Source organism: Arachis hypogaea, chromosome 3 (assembly GCF_003086295.3).
Source record: "Arachis hypogaea cultivar Tifrunner chromosome 3, arahy.Tifrunner.gnm2.J5K5, whole genome shotgun sequence".
In the NCBI taxonomy this organism is placed as follows: domain Eukaryota; kingdom Viridiplantae; phylum Streptophyta; class Magnoliopsida; order Fabales; family Fabaceae; genus Arachis; species Arachis hypogaea.
Window position 1 is genome coordinate 67,650,508 of NC_092038.1, and position 18,560 is coordinate 67,669,067.

General features: G+C 35.9%; 1 protein-coding gene across 1 annotated transcript; it reads right to left on the bottom strand.

Moving 5' to 3' along the window:
* Positions 1-5,782: 5,782 nt before the first annotated feature.
* LOC112790754 (DExH-box ATP-dependent RNA helicase DExH10) lies at positions 5,783-13,248 on the bottom strand. The gene is made up of 16 exons (XM_025833293.3): positions 11,638-13,248; positions 11,176-11,490; positions 10,973-11,077; positions 10,786-10,854; positions 10,372-10,539; positions 10,213-10,284; positions 9,994-10,110; positions 9,562-9,744; positions 9,301-9,459; positions 8,139-8,228; positions 7,950-8,042; positions 7,474-7,627; positions 7,212-7,360; positions 7,039-7,134; positions 6,635-6,727; positions 5,783-6,339 (listed from the first exon to the last, which is right to left on the bottom strand). The coding sequence occupies exons 1-16, from the start codon at positions 12,637-12,639 to the stop codon at positions 6,229-6,231; spliced, it is 2,976 nt and encodes a 991-aa protein (XP_025689078.1). The 5' UTR covers positions 12,640-13,248; the 3' UTR covers positions 5,783-6,228.
* Between the last annotated feature and the right edge of the window lie 5,312 nt (positions 13,249-18,560).

The window sequence follows — 18,560 nt, forward strand, 5'->3', positions numbered from 1 at the left end:
GTTTCTCAGCAAAAGAAAAACAAATAAATCAAATACCAAGGATTAGTAAATTACAAGAATTCATAGCAGTACCTTAGTTAACACTAAAAGGGACATTTCTCACCTAGAAACTAATAAAAAGTTGAGCTGCAACATTTCCTGCATAAAACCCCAAGAATTAAATTCAATTACTTTCTGATAAGGACATATATTGCCTTTTAATTTCATTCATTCTTCTCATGATTCACTACTTGCTTGAGGACAAGATAGTTTTAAGTTTGGTGTTGTGATGCCAATGCATCTTAGGCTAGTTTCACTAGGCTTTTTCTTTTGTTTTTATTAGGTTTTATGCACTTTCTTGAGCAATAAGTAAGTGTTTGGATGAAAAGTTTATGCATACCATTGATTCATTCATTTGATGCATTTTCATGAGATTTATGCTCTATTTACTTGTGTGTTAAGATTGATGCAAACTCTTGTGAATCTAGCAAATCTTTGATGCATGTATTGGTTGATGAGAGGTGAAAGGAAGCAAGGAAAAAGCATGGAAAGCAAGGAAGAATGGACATGGAAGGAAGAAGAGGAAGCAATGTTGATGGCCAAAGTTGGCTTACCAACGTTGCCTCAAACATTGGAGGAAGGGCAATGCAAAACTCTGAAAAGTTCTGGTGCCAACGTTGGAAAGAACATTGGTACACCAATGTTACCCCCAACGTTTTACTATCTGGAAATTGAAAAAAACAATCCACGTGTACGCGTGGGTGACGCGCACGCGTGGATAGGCCAACATTGGAGGGAACGTTGCCAAGCCAACGCTGAGTCCAACGCTCACGATACAAGGTTCAATTTTGGAGTTGAGAAAATCGCATCGACGTGCACACGTAGGTGACGCACATGCGTAGGTGACGCGCATGCGTAGGTGACGCACACGCCTGGGCAGACCAACGTTGGAGGGAGCGTTGCCAAGCCAACACTGAGTCCAACATTTGCGACAATTATTCAAAACCTAGAAGTTGGGGGATTTGCAGTGACGCGTACGCATTGATGATGCGTACGCGTGGATGTGCATTTTCGTTCCAACCTCGCGCACGTATATGGAACGCATACGCGTGGAATGGCAAAATCGACCATTCACGCGTACGCGTGAATAGACTAATGTTGGTACCTCAACATTGATTCAAACGTTGCTTGAAACACCCAGAATCCATTTTCTTTAAAAGAACGTTTGACCCAACGTTTGCTTAAAAACGTTGACCCCAACGTTGATACCAGAACTATGCAATTGAGTACCTCTCTCCTCTACATCACCGAAATCCACTTCAATCTGCTTCAACAAAAGGCCAAGGCCCACGTCCAAGACTTGAAGACCAATTGAAGAAAGTGTATAAATAATAGAGAGTTTAAGTTAGAAGGAGCTTTTTGGCAAACTGGGATCTAGATCTAGAATTAGACTCTGCAATCATTTCTTTTGTATTTTCTGCACTTTTTCTGTACTTTTCTTTCATTTTTATTTGAATTGAGCTATGAACAACTAAACCCATCTTCATTGGGTTAGGGAGCTCTGTTGTAATTCAATGGATCAATACTAATTTTCATTCTTCTTCTATCTTTTCTCTTGATCTACTACAAAGATTTCGTTCTTCATTCAATCATTCAATTATCTTGGAAAAGAAATTGAATGTAATTAAGTTCTATGATAGGCTTGGAAGAGAAATCCCAGAATTATGCTTGAATTCTTTCTCACATTGGATTAGGTTAGGAGTTGGATGGATATAGTGACATGTAATCCTACCAATACTTTGATCTATGAATGTGTGTGGTATAATCAGTGACCATACTTCATCTCTTCCCATGAGCATTTAAATCAAATAATTGGGCAATTGTTCAAGCTTAGAGAGAGTGGATTGCCAAGGGATTGGGATCCATTCACCTAAGATTGCCAAGGAGATCAATGAATGCATTGATTGAGGAAGAGATGAAAATGAACTTGATCCAGAGGATTATAACATGTCCTGACCCCAATGAACTTCCCATTTCTGATCTCACCCATCCTCTTAATTCTGTTGTTACATTTATGCTTAACAAACCCCATTCCCATTTAATTTCTTGCAATTTAGGCTTCTGTACTTTAATTCCCTGCAATTTCCCTTCTGTCATTTAATTTCTGTTATTTACATTCAGTTATTTATATTTCTTACACTTTAAGTTTTTCGCCAATTTACATTCTGCAACCTAAATTCAAAATCTGATTCAGTTCAACTAGAACAATTCTCTAATTAAAGTTTATCAACTAACCAATCCCTATGGGATTCGACCTCACTCTACTGTGAGTTTTTACTTGACGACAATCCGGTGCACTTACCGGTGGAAATCTATTGAGAGACAAGTTTTCCTGTATCAGTTACCAATCACATTGGACATCAATGATATCAAGGAACCTAAGTCCCCAATCATAAGCCAAGAGTATAAAAATCTACTCTAAAATCAAACCAAGCATTTTATCAAACACTTGGAAGGCATAAAATAAAAGCATAGTAAAATTGCAATAATAAAATCTATGTCTACCAAATGCAAGATAACAATAACAATCACTAAAAGAAGCAACAATAACATGAAAACATAAATTGCATTAATAGAAATCAAAATTAACAAGAGTTTATAAACATAAAATTGACAAAATAAAACGAATAACATGTAAACTAAGAGAGAGCAAGAAAGTGCAAGAAAAACTAAATTAAGACAAGATCCAAACCTAAATCTAGGAGAAAATTAACTAAATCTACCTTGATTCTAAAGAGAAGAGATAGCTTTTCTCTAGAATATAACCTAAAACATGTTTCTAACTAAACTTAATTGCTATCCCCTTAATCCTTCTTGAATTTGGCATCAAATACGTTAGAAACGAGTTGGAATTGGGCTTGAAAAGGTCCAGAAATTGCCAGGTACATTTTTCTTAAGTAAGTCAAGTGATTGCATTCGTATATACGCATGCATGACCATGCATACGCATGGTTGTACAGAATCACAAACGTGCGTACGCATGAATTCTTGTGCATACGCATGGTCGTGAAATATTGCAATCGTGTGTAGACATGAATGATTGTACATACGCATGGTCGTAAAATACTCTAAACTTCATTTCTTCATAAATTGTTCACTTTTGTATGCTTTCTCCTCACTCCTTCAATCCATAATTGCCTTGTAAACATAAAATCAGTTCATCAGACACATCAAGGCATTGAATGGTATTAAAGTAAATTAAAATTAGCAAATTAAGGACCTAAAAAGCATGTTTTCACTTTTAGACAGAATTTAGGAAGAATCCATAAAACCATGCTATTTTAGTGATTAAATACAAGAGAAGTCAATAAAGTTCACCCAATTAAAGCAAATAAATACCATAAAATGTGGATTTATCAATCCACATCACTTAGCCATTTGAACTATCGAGCATGGCAAAAGATGACCTCATCAGCACTCCGATGCTGAGTTAGCACTGGAAAGGACACCAAGGACCATTATGGTGCCTGGAATTCTATCGGGGGGACCATTATAGTGAAATTGAAATTTCGATGACCAAATCAGGTAATTGCGTATGTTACAGTGACTATGCAAGTTTTGTTAAAATTAAAATTGTATTTTTCATATTTTGGTAATACTTTTTTAAGCAATACTTTTTAAAAGCATTATTTAACAATAAAAGAATATTACTTTAATTTTAATAATACTTTTTGAAAACACCAACTAATACCTGAACCAATTAAGGTCGAATTTGATAGGTCCAATCCGATTGCACCCGATTATCTGTTGGATACAAAACCAATATAATCAAGTTGGTTTTGGTCTGATAATTGAATTACCCATACCCATAAACATTCATATCTTACACTCTCTTTACTTAACTCTTTTTACAATTTTTTTTAATTAACTAAACAAAATCAAAGAACCATTTTTAAAGCTTAATAAAACAAATTGTGTAGAACATTGAATTTGGGATATTATTTTTAATTTTGTCTCGTCCTGTAGTGCAGAACAGACCAAATTTAAAATTGTAGAAAATCGAAAAGGAGAAGAGTGAGACCACAATATATCCTAGTTCAACCAACAATGGTAGAATTTTTATTATAATCAATTTGGATTACAAACACCAATTCCAAGAGACTGACACTCTTGTAACTTTACCTAAGCTGTCCCAAGCTTATTAACTCACCTCGGTGTTCATCCAACCTAGTTAAGAGGAACCAAATAAACTCTAAACCAACACACTTTTTGAACTCAAAACACTCAAACAAAATTATTAAAACGTGTTTTTGTGTACACTACTCTCTTAGCCTTTTGAATCTCTCAAAGTAAACTTGAATCTAAACTAAACTAAAGAAAAATAATAACACACTCAATAAACAAGGAATAAGAGCAATGTATATAAGATCAGATTATGTTCCAATGGCTCGCTTCTTCTTTGGATCAATCCTTCTTTTATAAAACTTGATGTCTCCTCTTCAATATTGGAATACTTTTCCTTTTTCATCTATTAGCCGTTACACACTTCAATAGTCTTAGCCGTTGGCTTTGAATGAGAATCCTTTTCTTGTTTAGCTTGATTGTAAAGTGCAGCAGCTGTCCAATTACTCAAGAACGTGATTCTTGGGGCGTATATCTTGCTATCTTAATTTTGGCATCTTTCTAAACTTAGCTTGATATCTTCTTAATGATATCTCATTAAATTTGTTGTTTTGCACAATTCTAACTTGTTTGATTGGTCATCTTTAATTGATTCTTACGTTGCTCATCATAATGGTTAGTTATTATAGAAAATAATCAATTATATTTGTCATCATAGAGTACCAAAACAAATCTTGACTCAACACAAATATTAACAATTATTTTATTAAATTTTATATAAATGATTAAAATTAATAAGTATATATTGTAACTTCTATTTTAATAATATCACTTTATTATTTTATAAATTTTTACAAATGTTGCAAAAAATTTTCATATAGGCTAACCATTTTATTTTAAATTCTTAAATATATTTTTTACCAAAAGAAACCGCACTATTTTAATATTTGCCCATTCTTATCATGGAATTAACTAATGCGAACATCACCGAAAACATAAATTCAACCAATAGTAAAACTCCTAATAAATTAAACACAAAGATACGTATTATTAGAGGGAAAAAACCCCTCTAAAATTTACTAATCTTATTCCCCAAAACCCAAATTGAGTGATTTTACGAAATGGGTGAAGCTATGCACACACCCAAATTTACTAATGACACTATTTTGTACGGATAAAAATATCTTTTCATTTTTTTTGTCCACCAACTATTTCTCTCTCAGAATCCTTTTGAGAAGAAGGAAGACACTGATCAGAACTAAGACGCCGCCGCTGCCATCTCCACCCTTGTCCTGGTCATCACCACCCCTCCATATTGTCATTGCAGATCTCTCTCCTTCTCAGTAGCCTTCTCCCTCTCTTACTCACTGGCTACATCTGCCTCTCCATCCTCATCACAGCCCTTTCACTCCCCTTCTCTCTCACTAGCTCGCCATTCCGACTTCTCGTGCTCCCAATCACCTAACCTAGCTTCTACTGTGATCAGCAAGATCTCATACCTGAACGGGCTAATTTTAGACTTAGCTGTTGATGGAGACACGGAATATATAGATTTTTCCTTTCTCCAAATTTTTCATCGAAGAAAAGATTTCACAGTTTTAAATCAAAGTTTTAAACAAAAAAGAAAGAAAAAAGAAAAAAGAATCAAGGTCTTCAGTCTTCATCTTTTCCAGTTTCTCTGTTTTTCTAAGCCAAACCATAACCTTAGATCAAATGAAAATGAAGGAGCATGGCATACAACTTACAGTAAATCCAAAATTTCTTTCTAAAAATTCTCAAAAATTACAAGTCAACATGACTCCCCTCGGTCCTCTGCAAGTTAATGATTGAATCTCGTATTCTTCTCCGCTACAAGCTTCTGACGGGTGAAATATGCTACCAATCTGAACCTTCTAAGTGGATACAAAATTTCATAACCCTACATGATCCCACACTAGGACTTCTACTGACGGGAATTTTCTGATTCTACAATCACTTCCCTTCACTAATGGTGACTGTATATGATGTGAATTAAGAATTGCATATTTACAAGGAAAAGATTAGTGCACCCAGAAAAATGGAATGCAACCCAAAAACTGTAGCGGCCATAATTAAGGAATGGAGCCAATGAACTCTGCAGGCGACAAATCATAGGTACAGAGAATTTGCAAACATAATTCCTCGTCGAAGGCTTTCACCTGCTGCTGTAAATTTCTTCTCCAAATCGACCTCCCCAACTGCATTAGCAGCAGCACGCAACTGGAAGGAGGCAGGATTGTCAGATCATACAAAATTTATAATTTCATTATATTGTTCACCTTTGGTTCCAACATCGAATCAAACCATGATTAATAGCAATAAACAATCAATTCACATTCATAACCTCATTATGTTGAGCATTTATTGTATAAGCCTCAGGAAGCAAGTTTTGAATATTTTGTTAGGCAAATTACCCTGACGTCCCTTATGGTTAGTTTACATTACCCATTGTTATTAAATCAACTTATACATTGAAGCCACACAATTATTATTTGCAAGAGGAATGACAATTCACCTGATTCAAAAACTCATCAAGCCTTCTAGCACTCCTGATGATACTTCCCTCAAAGACGTCAGTCATTTGTATAACATCCGCAAAATTTGCACCCTTGAGAGAAAAATTCAAATGGAAAGACAATAGATTAGTATAACTTTATAACAAGCAAGAAATTCCCTTCTCTTGTTTCTGTTCCTTACTTTATTTTTCCAATCCCTAAAGCAAAAAGCTGACAAACAACAGTTCATAACCACCCATTCCTAACTATGAATATACCCAAAAAAATGTACAACAAATATTACTTAATCCAGCATTTTTCAAACAAGCAGTAATGCAGTTTCTACTTCTAAACTAGTCAGCCAAATCAAGGAAACAGAAAATAAAATAAATTCTCAATATAGCTGAAAGTGTGTATAACTAACCTTTGACCAAGAGTATATTACATCCATCAAGTATGGCCTCACTGTTGACTCTACGTACTCATTCACATTTATATCCAATTTGCATTCATGTTGTATCTGTGACAAAAAAGTGATACTGTTTATACTTAGATTCATAAACTCTTTAAGGAAAAAAATATGCCAAATTGTAAAACCTCTGCTATCCTTCTTGCACTATCTTGAAGCTGTTGAAGAGGTCTAGCAAGCTCAGTTCTCAGTTGTATCTGCTCAGTTGATTTATCTCCTGGTATAAAACAACTTGCAAGGGCAGCAACTTGATGATGGTCAAGATCATTAAAGGTACCTAAACAAGAAGGAAAAATGAACAAACGAAAAGGAAAATTAGATTATGTACCGTAATGAACTGCAGAGAGAAGGGAACTATTATGGCCTAAAGTAATTTATATATTGGTTCACCATTAAACATTAATTCAGTGACAAGGAGTTCATCGCCCGTGTCAATCAAGCAGGCTGCCCGTCCCTTCAACTGAACTACACCATCAGCATCAATGTGACCAAGCTTCTTCAAGACCCGTGAGCGATTCTTTAATTCTTCACGAAATTTTTGTAGCTAAAAATGAATAAATTTTTATTTCAGTAACTAGAAAATCAGTCAAAACTCCCAACACAGAAATGAACATGCAACAAAGTTCAGGCAAGAAATAAAGGAGCACAGTTATCCATAGTCCACCATAGAGCACCGTGAACTTGATTATAAAAATATAAAAACAAACATAACCTTCAACTGTTAATTGGCAATTAACAAGGTGTAACTACATCAGCATGTATATGAATCCATAGCATCTACAGACTTGATTGCTATCTAGTTCCAAACCTCCCAAACATGATCAAAATAAATACATAGCCTAGAAATAAGTCAGCAAACTCAGTACCTGAGAATCACGCATTTTCGTCTTCAGTTGCTGAATTTCATGATTTACTTCTGCTTTCCTCTGAAAGCACTTAATTTGATCCACATCTTGGTGCTAACTTTCAGCAAAACATCAAGAAAGATCAAACTAAAGAACTTCAGACACATAATAAATATAATAATGAGGACCATAGAACTCTCATTAACGAACCTTATGCATAGGATGAGAAAATAATTTTTTCTCAAGTTCCTCGATTTGAGTTACAAGCTCAACTATCACAGAATCACGTATGTCCATGTCCTGAAAATTAACATTAACCAAGCTCCAAAATCACATGCTAGAAGAACCTCAGTCAATAACATGAGAACAAGAAAGTTAAGTAATTAAGTTCAAATATGAAAAACAAGAATAGAAAAAAGATACACGAAGCCACTCAATGTTTTAGTTATCCAATGCGAAGAGTGGAAATATTTTCATTTAGAAAACGTGTGGCAGTGTAGCAAATTTTAAAATTGTAATTTCCGCGTTCAAGTTCAATTCCTTACCAACGAAACAGATGACTTCAGTAACATTGATAATACAACTTCGACTAAAAGAAAAGATAAGAGAAAACATTGGTACTCTACATGCCTCTGGGAACCTTTTTCTTAATATTTCTTTTTTCTTTCTATCCAGCTCGGTTAGTTGTTAGTACAAAGAACAGCACAATAACCACCATCCCATAAGAAACAAGTTTTAATAATACAAAAAACACTTAATTTACTAGCAATTCAACACCCCTCCTTTGAAAAATTTATCCAAGAAGCTGACGGCAGAGGTAGGTGCTCGTTGAAGGTGTGGTGGTGAAAGGGAGATGGAAGCAACATGGTGGTTGAGGACGATGGCAGCAGCGGGGGGCAGTGAAAGGAGAAAATCCACTGGGTGAGGGAAGGTGGAATGGTTTTTGTTCCAGTTTGGAATTATAAAAAATAAAAAATAAGAGAAATGATTTTTGTGATGTGAACGTATGCGAAGATCAAGAGTTGATGCCAAGGGGGAGGCTGGAATTGGGAAAGGGGGAATGGTATTGTATGTTAAATAATTATATTTTTAATCTAATAAAAGGTAATACGTCAAGCACTTTTGCTTCTTGAAAACTAAGAAACCAAACATGTTTTTAATATTTTCATTCTTTGAAAACAAAAGATAGAAGCAAATCAATCATGTTCTCTAAAATTGAAAATTTGAAAATGAATAGTGATTTTAGAAATGAAAACATAAATGTTTTCTTAAACCAAATGCACCATTATTTACCCTCGTTCTTTTTGATAGAGATGAAACGATGAAATCAACAATTCCAGATAGTTGAGCAATGAGTAAGGAGAATAATTACCTTCACAGGGTTAAGCTTTGGAAGACCTTGAGGAAAACGGTTGCCCAGCTCCTGTACAGCAAGCAATATGCTCTGCCTTGCTTCCAAGGGCCGAAGGTCAGGAGGTATGGAGACCCTCAATTTACTAAGAGCAGCAATTAATGGTAATTGAACAGGGACCTATAGCAAAATTAACACAACTTTTTCAGATACATAACATTTGTTTGATACAGATTATGACATTTCAAAACAATGACATAATTGTTTAAAACACAAACTTACCACATGCATTTCACCTTTCTCTCCAGGGCGAGGCGGACATGGCTTTGGCCGTGAGCTATTTTCATTTGAACTAGGTGAACAATGAAGCAAAGTATCAACTATATAACCACCACCAGCAGGTTTCTTAACAACATTGACAACAACACCCCAGCCCCAATCAGTTCCACCTTCTCTCACTCTGATCTGCAAAGTTAGAAAATCCATATCAGTAAAATATGATATATGGAGAAGCAACAGAATATATAGTGAACAGATGAATGATAAAATGTTCTTTTTATTATATATATATATAAAAAAAAAAGCAGAGACAGGGACTTAATGGAAAAAGAAACAAACAAAATGCCATAAATTCAGTTCCACACTGATGCTAAAAATTACTGAGAGAATACAAGAATACGAACTCATTTCAAACTAATGCTAAATATCACTTACCAATCGACCAGGGACAAGAAAATAAAGAATCATTTCAGGTCTTATTATTTGTGCCATCATCTTCTTTTCAAGCTGTGCAATTTCCAGTTTCAGCTTATGATATTCAGATACTTCAGCCTACATAAATTATATATAATATATAATAAATCAATCGATATACTAATAAAAGACAACACATAATTAAGAAAACAAAGCTGAACACATTCAAACAAAGATTACCTCCCCTGAAGCATCAAGCAAAGCTACTTCTTCCTCTAGCTTTGACACCCTTTTCCCTATACCAGGTAAGGCCTGAAAAGGAGCTAAGAGTCCATAAATAATCGATCATAGTGAATAAAATGCTGATGTGATGTTTAAATAAAATGGTTCAGTAGAAACCTTTTCATATTGAAATTGATGAAATGAATTTTTTATCACGTGTTCCGCGGTGAACTGGCCTTCAGCACGGCTCATCAAATTTAAAATTGAGTAGTAGCTTAACCTGAAAGTACTAACTAAAGGCGCAGGTTTACCCAAAACCATTTCCTTGAGGTTATTCATTTCCATCTGCACAAAATAATTGGATACATATAAAATTCAATAACGTAAAACCATTTGGCAGGTTATCAAGATTCCTGTCCACAGTAAAACTAGAGACTGTGATTCAAACACATGTACATAAACAGCTCAAAACTAAACAAAGAATGAAGGGTTCACAAGGTTATTGGAAAGATAGTGTTCCAATTGCAGACAACGAAAAGACATAAAGACACAAACTAACAAAATACAGAAAACAGTGACAAGTAGACTTACTTGCTCATCAATCATTATGATACAAATTCCGCGCTCATCCTTGCCACGACGCCCAGCTCTTCCACTCATCTAATTGTACCAAATGAATTGTATGATAATGTCTTCATAGCATGGATAAACAACCCAAACCACACCTCCACCACAAGAGCCCAGAAATACAAGAATAAAATAATAATATATCACTCACCTGTATATATTCACCGGATCCAATATATCGGTGACTATCACCATCCCACTTTTTAACGGCAGTGAACACAACAGTTTTTGCTGGCATATTCAAACCCATTGCAAACTGTAGAAAAGTATATCTAAGACTCCTGTCCTATCAAAAGTAAATCTTTTACAAAATAATAGTACACAATAGAAGCTGGAATCTGGAAAAAATCTCACTGTCTCAGTAGCAAAGAGGGCCTTTACAAGGCCTTCCTGGAAGAGAAGCTCAACCAATTCTTTGATGACAGGAAGAAGGCCAGAATGATGGACAGCAATCCCTCGCTGAAGGAGTGGCAACATCAACTCAATTGCCGGTAAGCTCCTGTCATCTTCATTCAAACAGAGCACTGCACTGCGAAAAACATCTTCCACTGTGTCCTTCTCCTCTTGGGTATTGAAGTCAAGCTTAGACATCGACATTGCATGCTGTTCACACTCTCTTCTGCTGAAGCTAAATATGATAACAGGTTGGAATTTCCGTTCCATTATCATCTGAAAAAAAATATCAACTAACAATGAAATTCTTCGTAATCATACTATGTCCATCCACTAAAAAATTCTATTAAATACCTTTTTATATCGGCTTTGCATGTAAACAACAAGATGAGCCTGGCAATAATACAAAGAAGGACAACTGACCTTGACAATCTTGTATATGTCTGACCCGCCAGAACCTCCTTTTCCATGTTTGCCATTGGATTTAGCACCCCTGCCTCTGTCGACCACTTTCTGCTTTGAAAAAGTATCCTGCAGCTTCAAGAAATTCTCCTCCCTGAACTGCTCATTTTCATCAACAACCAAATACAATCCACTGCCCCCCACGGGGAAAACATAGTGCTGCAAAGGAGTAGGCCTAAAGTCAGTGTACACAACATGGCAAGGCTGCTTGTGAATATTACAAATCCACTCTGCAAACTCGGTTGCATTCGACATAGTTGCAGACAAAAAAACCATCTTAATAGCGGGCGGCAAAAAGATTATACTCTCTTCCCAAACAACACCCCTCTCACGATCCTTCATATAATGAATCTCATCAAAGATAACCCAAGCAACTTCCTTCAAAACCTCAGAGCCCCTGTAAAGCATACCCCTAAGAATCTCAGTAGTCATAACAAGGCAAGTGGCGTTAGGCGAAAGGGTAACATCACCGGTCATAAGGCCAACATCTTTGAACTCCTGATAGAGCTCCCGGTACTTCTGGTTGCTGAGAGCCTTCAGGGGCGAAGTGTAGATGACTCTCTGCTTGTCCCTGAACGACATTGCAATGGCGTATTCGGCGACGGCGGTTTTTCCAGCTGAGGTGTGGGCGGAGACAAGCACTGACTCATTGCGCTCGAGGCACGCAACAGAGACACTCTGGAAGGGGTCGAGGGTGAAAGGGTAGGTTTTGGCCATGGGACCATTATAGACAGGGTTGGAGAGTGTGCCATGGAGGGATTCGTCCTTGGTGGAGTTGTAACCGCTGGGAACAGCGACTTCGTGGACGCAGGTTCGTGCTGAGCTTCGAGGCTTCTTCGGAGTTGGTTTCTGGGGTTCTGGTGTTTTGGTTTGGGTTGGGATTTCGGTGGTGCGTTCTGATTGTGAATCGTATTCAGGTTCCTTCCGTTTTCCCAGTGTTGGAGATTCCTTCAGTTCCTCCATTGTTTAGCTCAGTTCAGTGCTTAGCTGCTGCTACCTGCAACGGTTTCGGACAACCAGAAACCCTAATTGGGATTCGGACGTTAGAATTTTGACTTCGAAGCCGAAATGGAAATAACTTTTTTTCTTTTGGGTGTACGGAAAACCCTATACGTTTTTTTTTGGGTCATGGAAGAACCCTACATATAGTTTTCCTCCTTGCCTATGCTTCCTTCATTGCGTCCTCAGGCCCAAACCTACATCTTCCCCACATACCTTTCAAATCTTTATGTTTATTTTTATCTTTATCTATATTTTTATAATAAATTTTATCTTTTATCTTTATAATCTTTATGTTCATAATCATCTTTATAATCATATAAACAAAGAGCTTTTATGCTAACATAACATTCATACATTAAAATAATTATTTGCATAGATATTATCACTAAAATTTTTTATAAATTATAAATTATTATTTACTTAGGTTATTATTTTTTAAATTTTAAGTTATTTATTTAGGTTGTTATTTTTTATTTTTTAATTTATTTGTATATTACTCTTTTAAATTTTTAAAATTTTATTTATAAATTATCTTTATTTTTATCTTTATCTTTATCTTTATATAGTAATCTTTATAGTAATACAAATAAGGAGCTTTTATCTTTATCTTTATCTTTATCTTTATAGATTATAGATTATAGATTATAGTAATACAAATAGGAAGCTCTTATCTTGACATGGCGCTCATACGTTGAGTCTGTGAGTTTATTTGCTTAGGTGTCGTCATTAGAAAATTGTGTTAAAAATTTTATGAATTTTTATTTTTAAATTTTAAAATATAAAATATATATGTATATAGTTTGTATAATATTTTTTGTTGTTATTTTTTAAGTTATAATTAGTGTTCTTTTAATATAAATACTTACACATATTAGATGAATAAAATGAAATCTAGAAATTTTAATATTGACTTCAATATAAATTTATTTATTTAGATTTGTTTCAAAATTTTATTCTATAAATTTAAATTTATTTATTTTAGTATTTTTTATTTAGATTGTTATTTTAACTTTATTTTGTTACAAATATTTTTGTAATATTAAACATTTTTGTGCTTGAAGGATTTTAATTTGTTGAGAAAAAATTGTTTTTCGTAAATAAATATTTGTCTATCTTTTAATTTAAAATGTTATTATTGGTATGTTAGTATTAAAAATATAAAAGATAAGCTATACTAAAAGAATATATTATGAGATCAAATAATTTTATAATTATGGGTATTTCTCTACACGGGAGGTTGTATGGAGAACTTTGGCTTATGATATTCATCGAAGATGGCCTTTAGTGATGAGATTAACCTTTTATGTACCTGAAAAGCAAAATATCATCTTTAAAGATGATGACAATCTTAAAAAAATAATGGATTAAGAGAAAGAAAAAGGTACGATGTTCTTAGCATAGATAGAGGCCAACAAAGAATTTGAAACAAGTCAAAATTTAACGTATGCTGAGTTTCCAAATCAATTTATTTATGATAGAGAAGAAATGGAATGATATCCATGCAAGAGAGAGTATTCTATCGGGAGTTTAAATTAAGTTTCACCGGGTACATGTAATATGTAAAACTCGATTAATTAATAAATAATTAACTAATAAATTAATATTTATTCAGGAAAATTGAAAAATAAAATTTTATACTTCAATGAAGTAGATCTAATTAAAACAAGAATTTTGACACTAATTTTAAAAAATTTGGCCCAAAATTAGACCGAACAGGTCGAACCGAGCGAACTGGACCCGTATTGGGCCCAAGGCCCAACCCACAAGTCACACCCACTTAATGAACACCCTTTCTTCTTTCCTCATTCAGCAAGAACACTGAAGCAAGTTGATGAAGGGAAGAACTTGAGAAATAACCTAACCTTCCACTAGATTTTACATATCTTCTAACTCCGAGCTCTGATCACTGTATCGTTTGCGGCCACGCGACCACAGCGTCGATTTCTACAAAGCCCAGTACGTTGTAAGGTAAGGAAGTCACATTTTCTTCCTCAATTTCTTCCTTTCCAATTTCAAAATTTATGAACAATTATGTTGAAAATGATTTAATTTCGATGTTTAGGTTCGAATTAGCTTACAGATTTTGTCAGGTTTAGCTCACTTAAATTGTGGGAAAAGTAAGTTCTTTCAACCTCTTTGTGTGATGTTGAGTTAATGATCACTATGTTGATTATAGTGGTAATTATGATGTTAGATTGAAAATTGGTTGTGGGTTGTAATCAATTTGAGAAAATGGAAGCTTGAGATCAATTTTGTAAGCAAGGTTCGTTGGTGAGGGGTTGAGGTTGATAAGCTTGTGGTGCGGTGAACGCTCGAGGTGTTCCGGGTTTATCGGAGAATCAACCAAGGTATGATTTCGGTTTTTCGTATCTAAAATATAATGCATTGTAAAAACTTAGGCTAGTGATCCTAGGATAGGAATTGAATTGTTAACGTTGTTGATTGATTGAGATGGATTGTATTGATTATGTGACTAATATTTTTGGAGTTTGTGATTGATGCTCTTGTTAATGATTTACGTAATTTGTATAGGATATTGATTTGTGTGCATAATGGTTTATGAATTTGAGTATTGTTGGAATTAGAAATATTGAATTTGAGATTGATGAAAATGAAGAATTGGTAAGTTGTGGATTGAATGAGGAAGTTGAAAATATGAGTTGAGAATGTTTGATGCTGAATTGGTAAGGTTTAGATTGGTTTTAAAAGGGTTCGAAATTGGTATGTTTGAAAATGGAGGTTTTGTAAAGTTTTATAAAAACTATGATTTTAACCCAACTTTGGCGGAGCATAGCTTGATCTCCGGACCTCCATTTTTATTAAACTTGTTTAGACAAAAAATTTGGTTCGAGATGTTTACACCGTTCGAAGAACGGAGGGAAAATATTTTAAAACAAGAAAGTTATGCGCAATCAAAGTTTGGGTGCAAAATTGAGATTTTAGGACTTATCAGCTTTTTAGACCTTCTACTAAGCCCGTGTACGCGAGATACACGCAACACGACCAATTGTTACTGCCTCGAGTAAGTGGGCGAGATGTGCGTCGCGTACGCAAACCTCTCGGTTTCTTTGGTTGTATAAGAATCATGTTTTGTTGAACTGTTCTGAGAGGACACTGCATTTTATGTCGGTAGGGTCGAAAGGGCCAGTTATGGCAAAGGATTATTATCTGAACTCTGTAGTTGTGAACTGCAGTGGGTGTGAATGCGAGGGGGTTGTACTATTAGCGGCAAATGTGTCGGGTGAGGAACAAAACTTAGAGCGAATTTCGGTTGTATGTGAATTTTCTGATGTGTTTCTAGAAGACATTTTCGAATTCCCTCCTGCTTGAGAGATTGAGTTTATGATTGAGTTGGTGCCTGGAGCCGGGCCAATCTCAGTTGCTCCTTATCAAAGGTTGTTGTTGTAGTTAACTGAACTCAAGTCTCAGTTAGAAGAGCTAATGAGTAAAAGTTTCATCCAGCCAAGTGTTTCTTTGTGGGAGCTCCAGTGTTACTGGTAAAGAAGAACGATGGGAGTATGCGTCTGTGTGTTGACTATCGGCAGCTGAACAAAGTTACTGTGAAGAATAAGTATCCGTTACCAAGAATCGATGATCTAATGGATCACCTACAAGGTGCTGGGGTTTTCTCTAAGATTGACTTGTGATCCGGTTACCATCAGATAGGGTTAGAGACGAGGACATTCTGAAGACTACTTTCAGAATGCGTTATGGTCACTATGAATACACAATAATGTTTTTCGGGTTAACCAATGCCCCGACGATATTCATGGACTACATAAACCGAATCTTCCGTCCGTTTCTGGATAAGTTTGTAGTCGTCTTCATTGATGACATACTAATTTATTCTAAGGATAATGAAGAGCATTCTGATCACTTGCGAACTATGCTCCAAATCTTGAAGGAGAGGAAATTATATGCTAAGTTATCTAAATGCGAGTTCTGGAAGAGCGAGGTGAAGTTTCTTGGCCATATTGTAAGTCAACAAGGGATTGTTGTGGATCATGCGAAAGTTGAGGTGGTAATGGATTGGGAGCGACCAACTTCTGTGACGGAGATTAGCAGTTTTCTTGGTCTGGCGGGTTATTACCGAAGGTTCATCAAAGGGTTTTCGCAACTTGCTTTACCCTTGACTAAGCTGACTAGAAAGGATGCACCATTTGTTTGGATGTCTCAATGTGAAGAGAGCTTTCAAAATCTAAAGTAGAAATTGACTACAATGCATGTGCTCGTACTACCTGAACGAACGAACCATTTGAAGTGTACTATGATGCTTCATTGAAGGTTCTGGGGTGTGTGTTGATGCAATACCAGAATGTGGTGGTGTATGCCTCACGACAGTTGAGACCTTATGAAGTTAATTACCCGATGCACGACTTAGAACTTGCTGCAGTTCCAATTTTCTCTAATCACAAGAGCTTGAAATATCTCTTTGATTAGAAAGAGCTTAATATGCGACAGAGGAGGTGGATGGAATTACTGAAAGACTACGACTTTGAGCTGAATTACCATCCAGGAAAAGCAAATGTTGTGGCGGATGCCTTAAGCCGAAAATCGTTGTGTGCTGCTTGGTTGATGCTTCGAGAAGAGGAATTGTTCAAAGCATTCAAGAGCCTGAAGTTGGGTGTTCAAGAAGTATCTAGAACTCTATGCTTGAGTCAATTACAAATTTCGAGTGACTTTAAGTCCAAGATTGAAAAAGCTTAACAAGACGAGAAGGAATTGTAGAAGGTATGGTCGGCAATTGAGCACGAAAAGTGATGGAGAGTTTCATGGAACGATGATGGATTGTGGAGATTCAAGGGCAGAATCTTTGTACCAGATGGTGGGACCTTACGGCAAGATATCTTGAGGGAGGCGCATAAAAGCGAATTTTCTATTCATTCGAGAAGCACTAAGATGTACAACGATCTAAAAGCAATGTTCTGGTGGTCAGGAATGAAGCACGACGTAGCATTACATGTATCTAAGTGCATGACTTGTCAGAAAGTCAAATTGAACATTAGAAAGCATCTGGAACCCTTCAGCCATTAGAGATTCCGCAATGGAAATGGGAGAGCATTGCGATGGACATTGTGTCAGGATTGTCAAGAACTAGAGGCGATTTCGATGCTGTCTGGGTGGTTGTGGATCGATTGACAAAGTTGGCTCACTTTTTACCTATTTGGATGAACTATACCCTTGAGGAGCTAGCACGTTTATACATAAAGGAGATTTTGAGACTTCACAGTGTGCCTATCACTATAATTTCTAATAGAGATCCCCATTTCACTTCAGGGTTCTAAAGGACATTTCAGAGAGCTTTTGGAACCCGGTTAAGCTTGAGTACAGCTTACCATCCTCAAACTGATGGTCAATCAAAGAGGACGATCCAAACCCTAGAAGATATGTTGAGGGTTGTGTTTTGGACCAGCCAGCGAGTTGGGATCGGTATATGCTGCTAGTGGAGTTTGCATATAGTAACAGCTACCATGCGAGCATCGGAATGGCTCTGTGTGAGGCTCTATATGAGAAAAAGTGTCAATCTCCGCTATGCTGGTATGAAGCTGGGGAGAAAAGCTTGTTAGGGCTTGAAATGATAGTTGAAACCACTAAATAGGTCAAGAAAATCCAAAACCAGATGCTCCTTGCTCAAAGTCGTCAGATGAGTTACACCGATTAGAGGCGAAACCCTTAGAATTTGAGGAAGGAGATCATGTTTTTCTTAAGGTTCCAACAACAGGAGTAGGTAGAGCGATTAAAACAAAGAAGCGGAATCCTCGATATGTTGGTCAGTTTCAGATTCTAGAAAGGATTGGACTGGTGGCGTATCGGATAGCTCTGCCGCCACATCCTTCGAACTTGCACGACGTATTTCACATATCGCAGCTTCGGAAGTATGC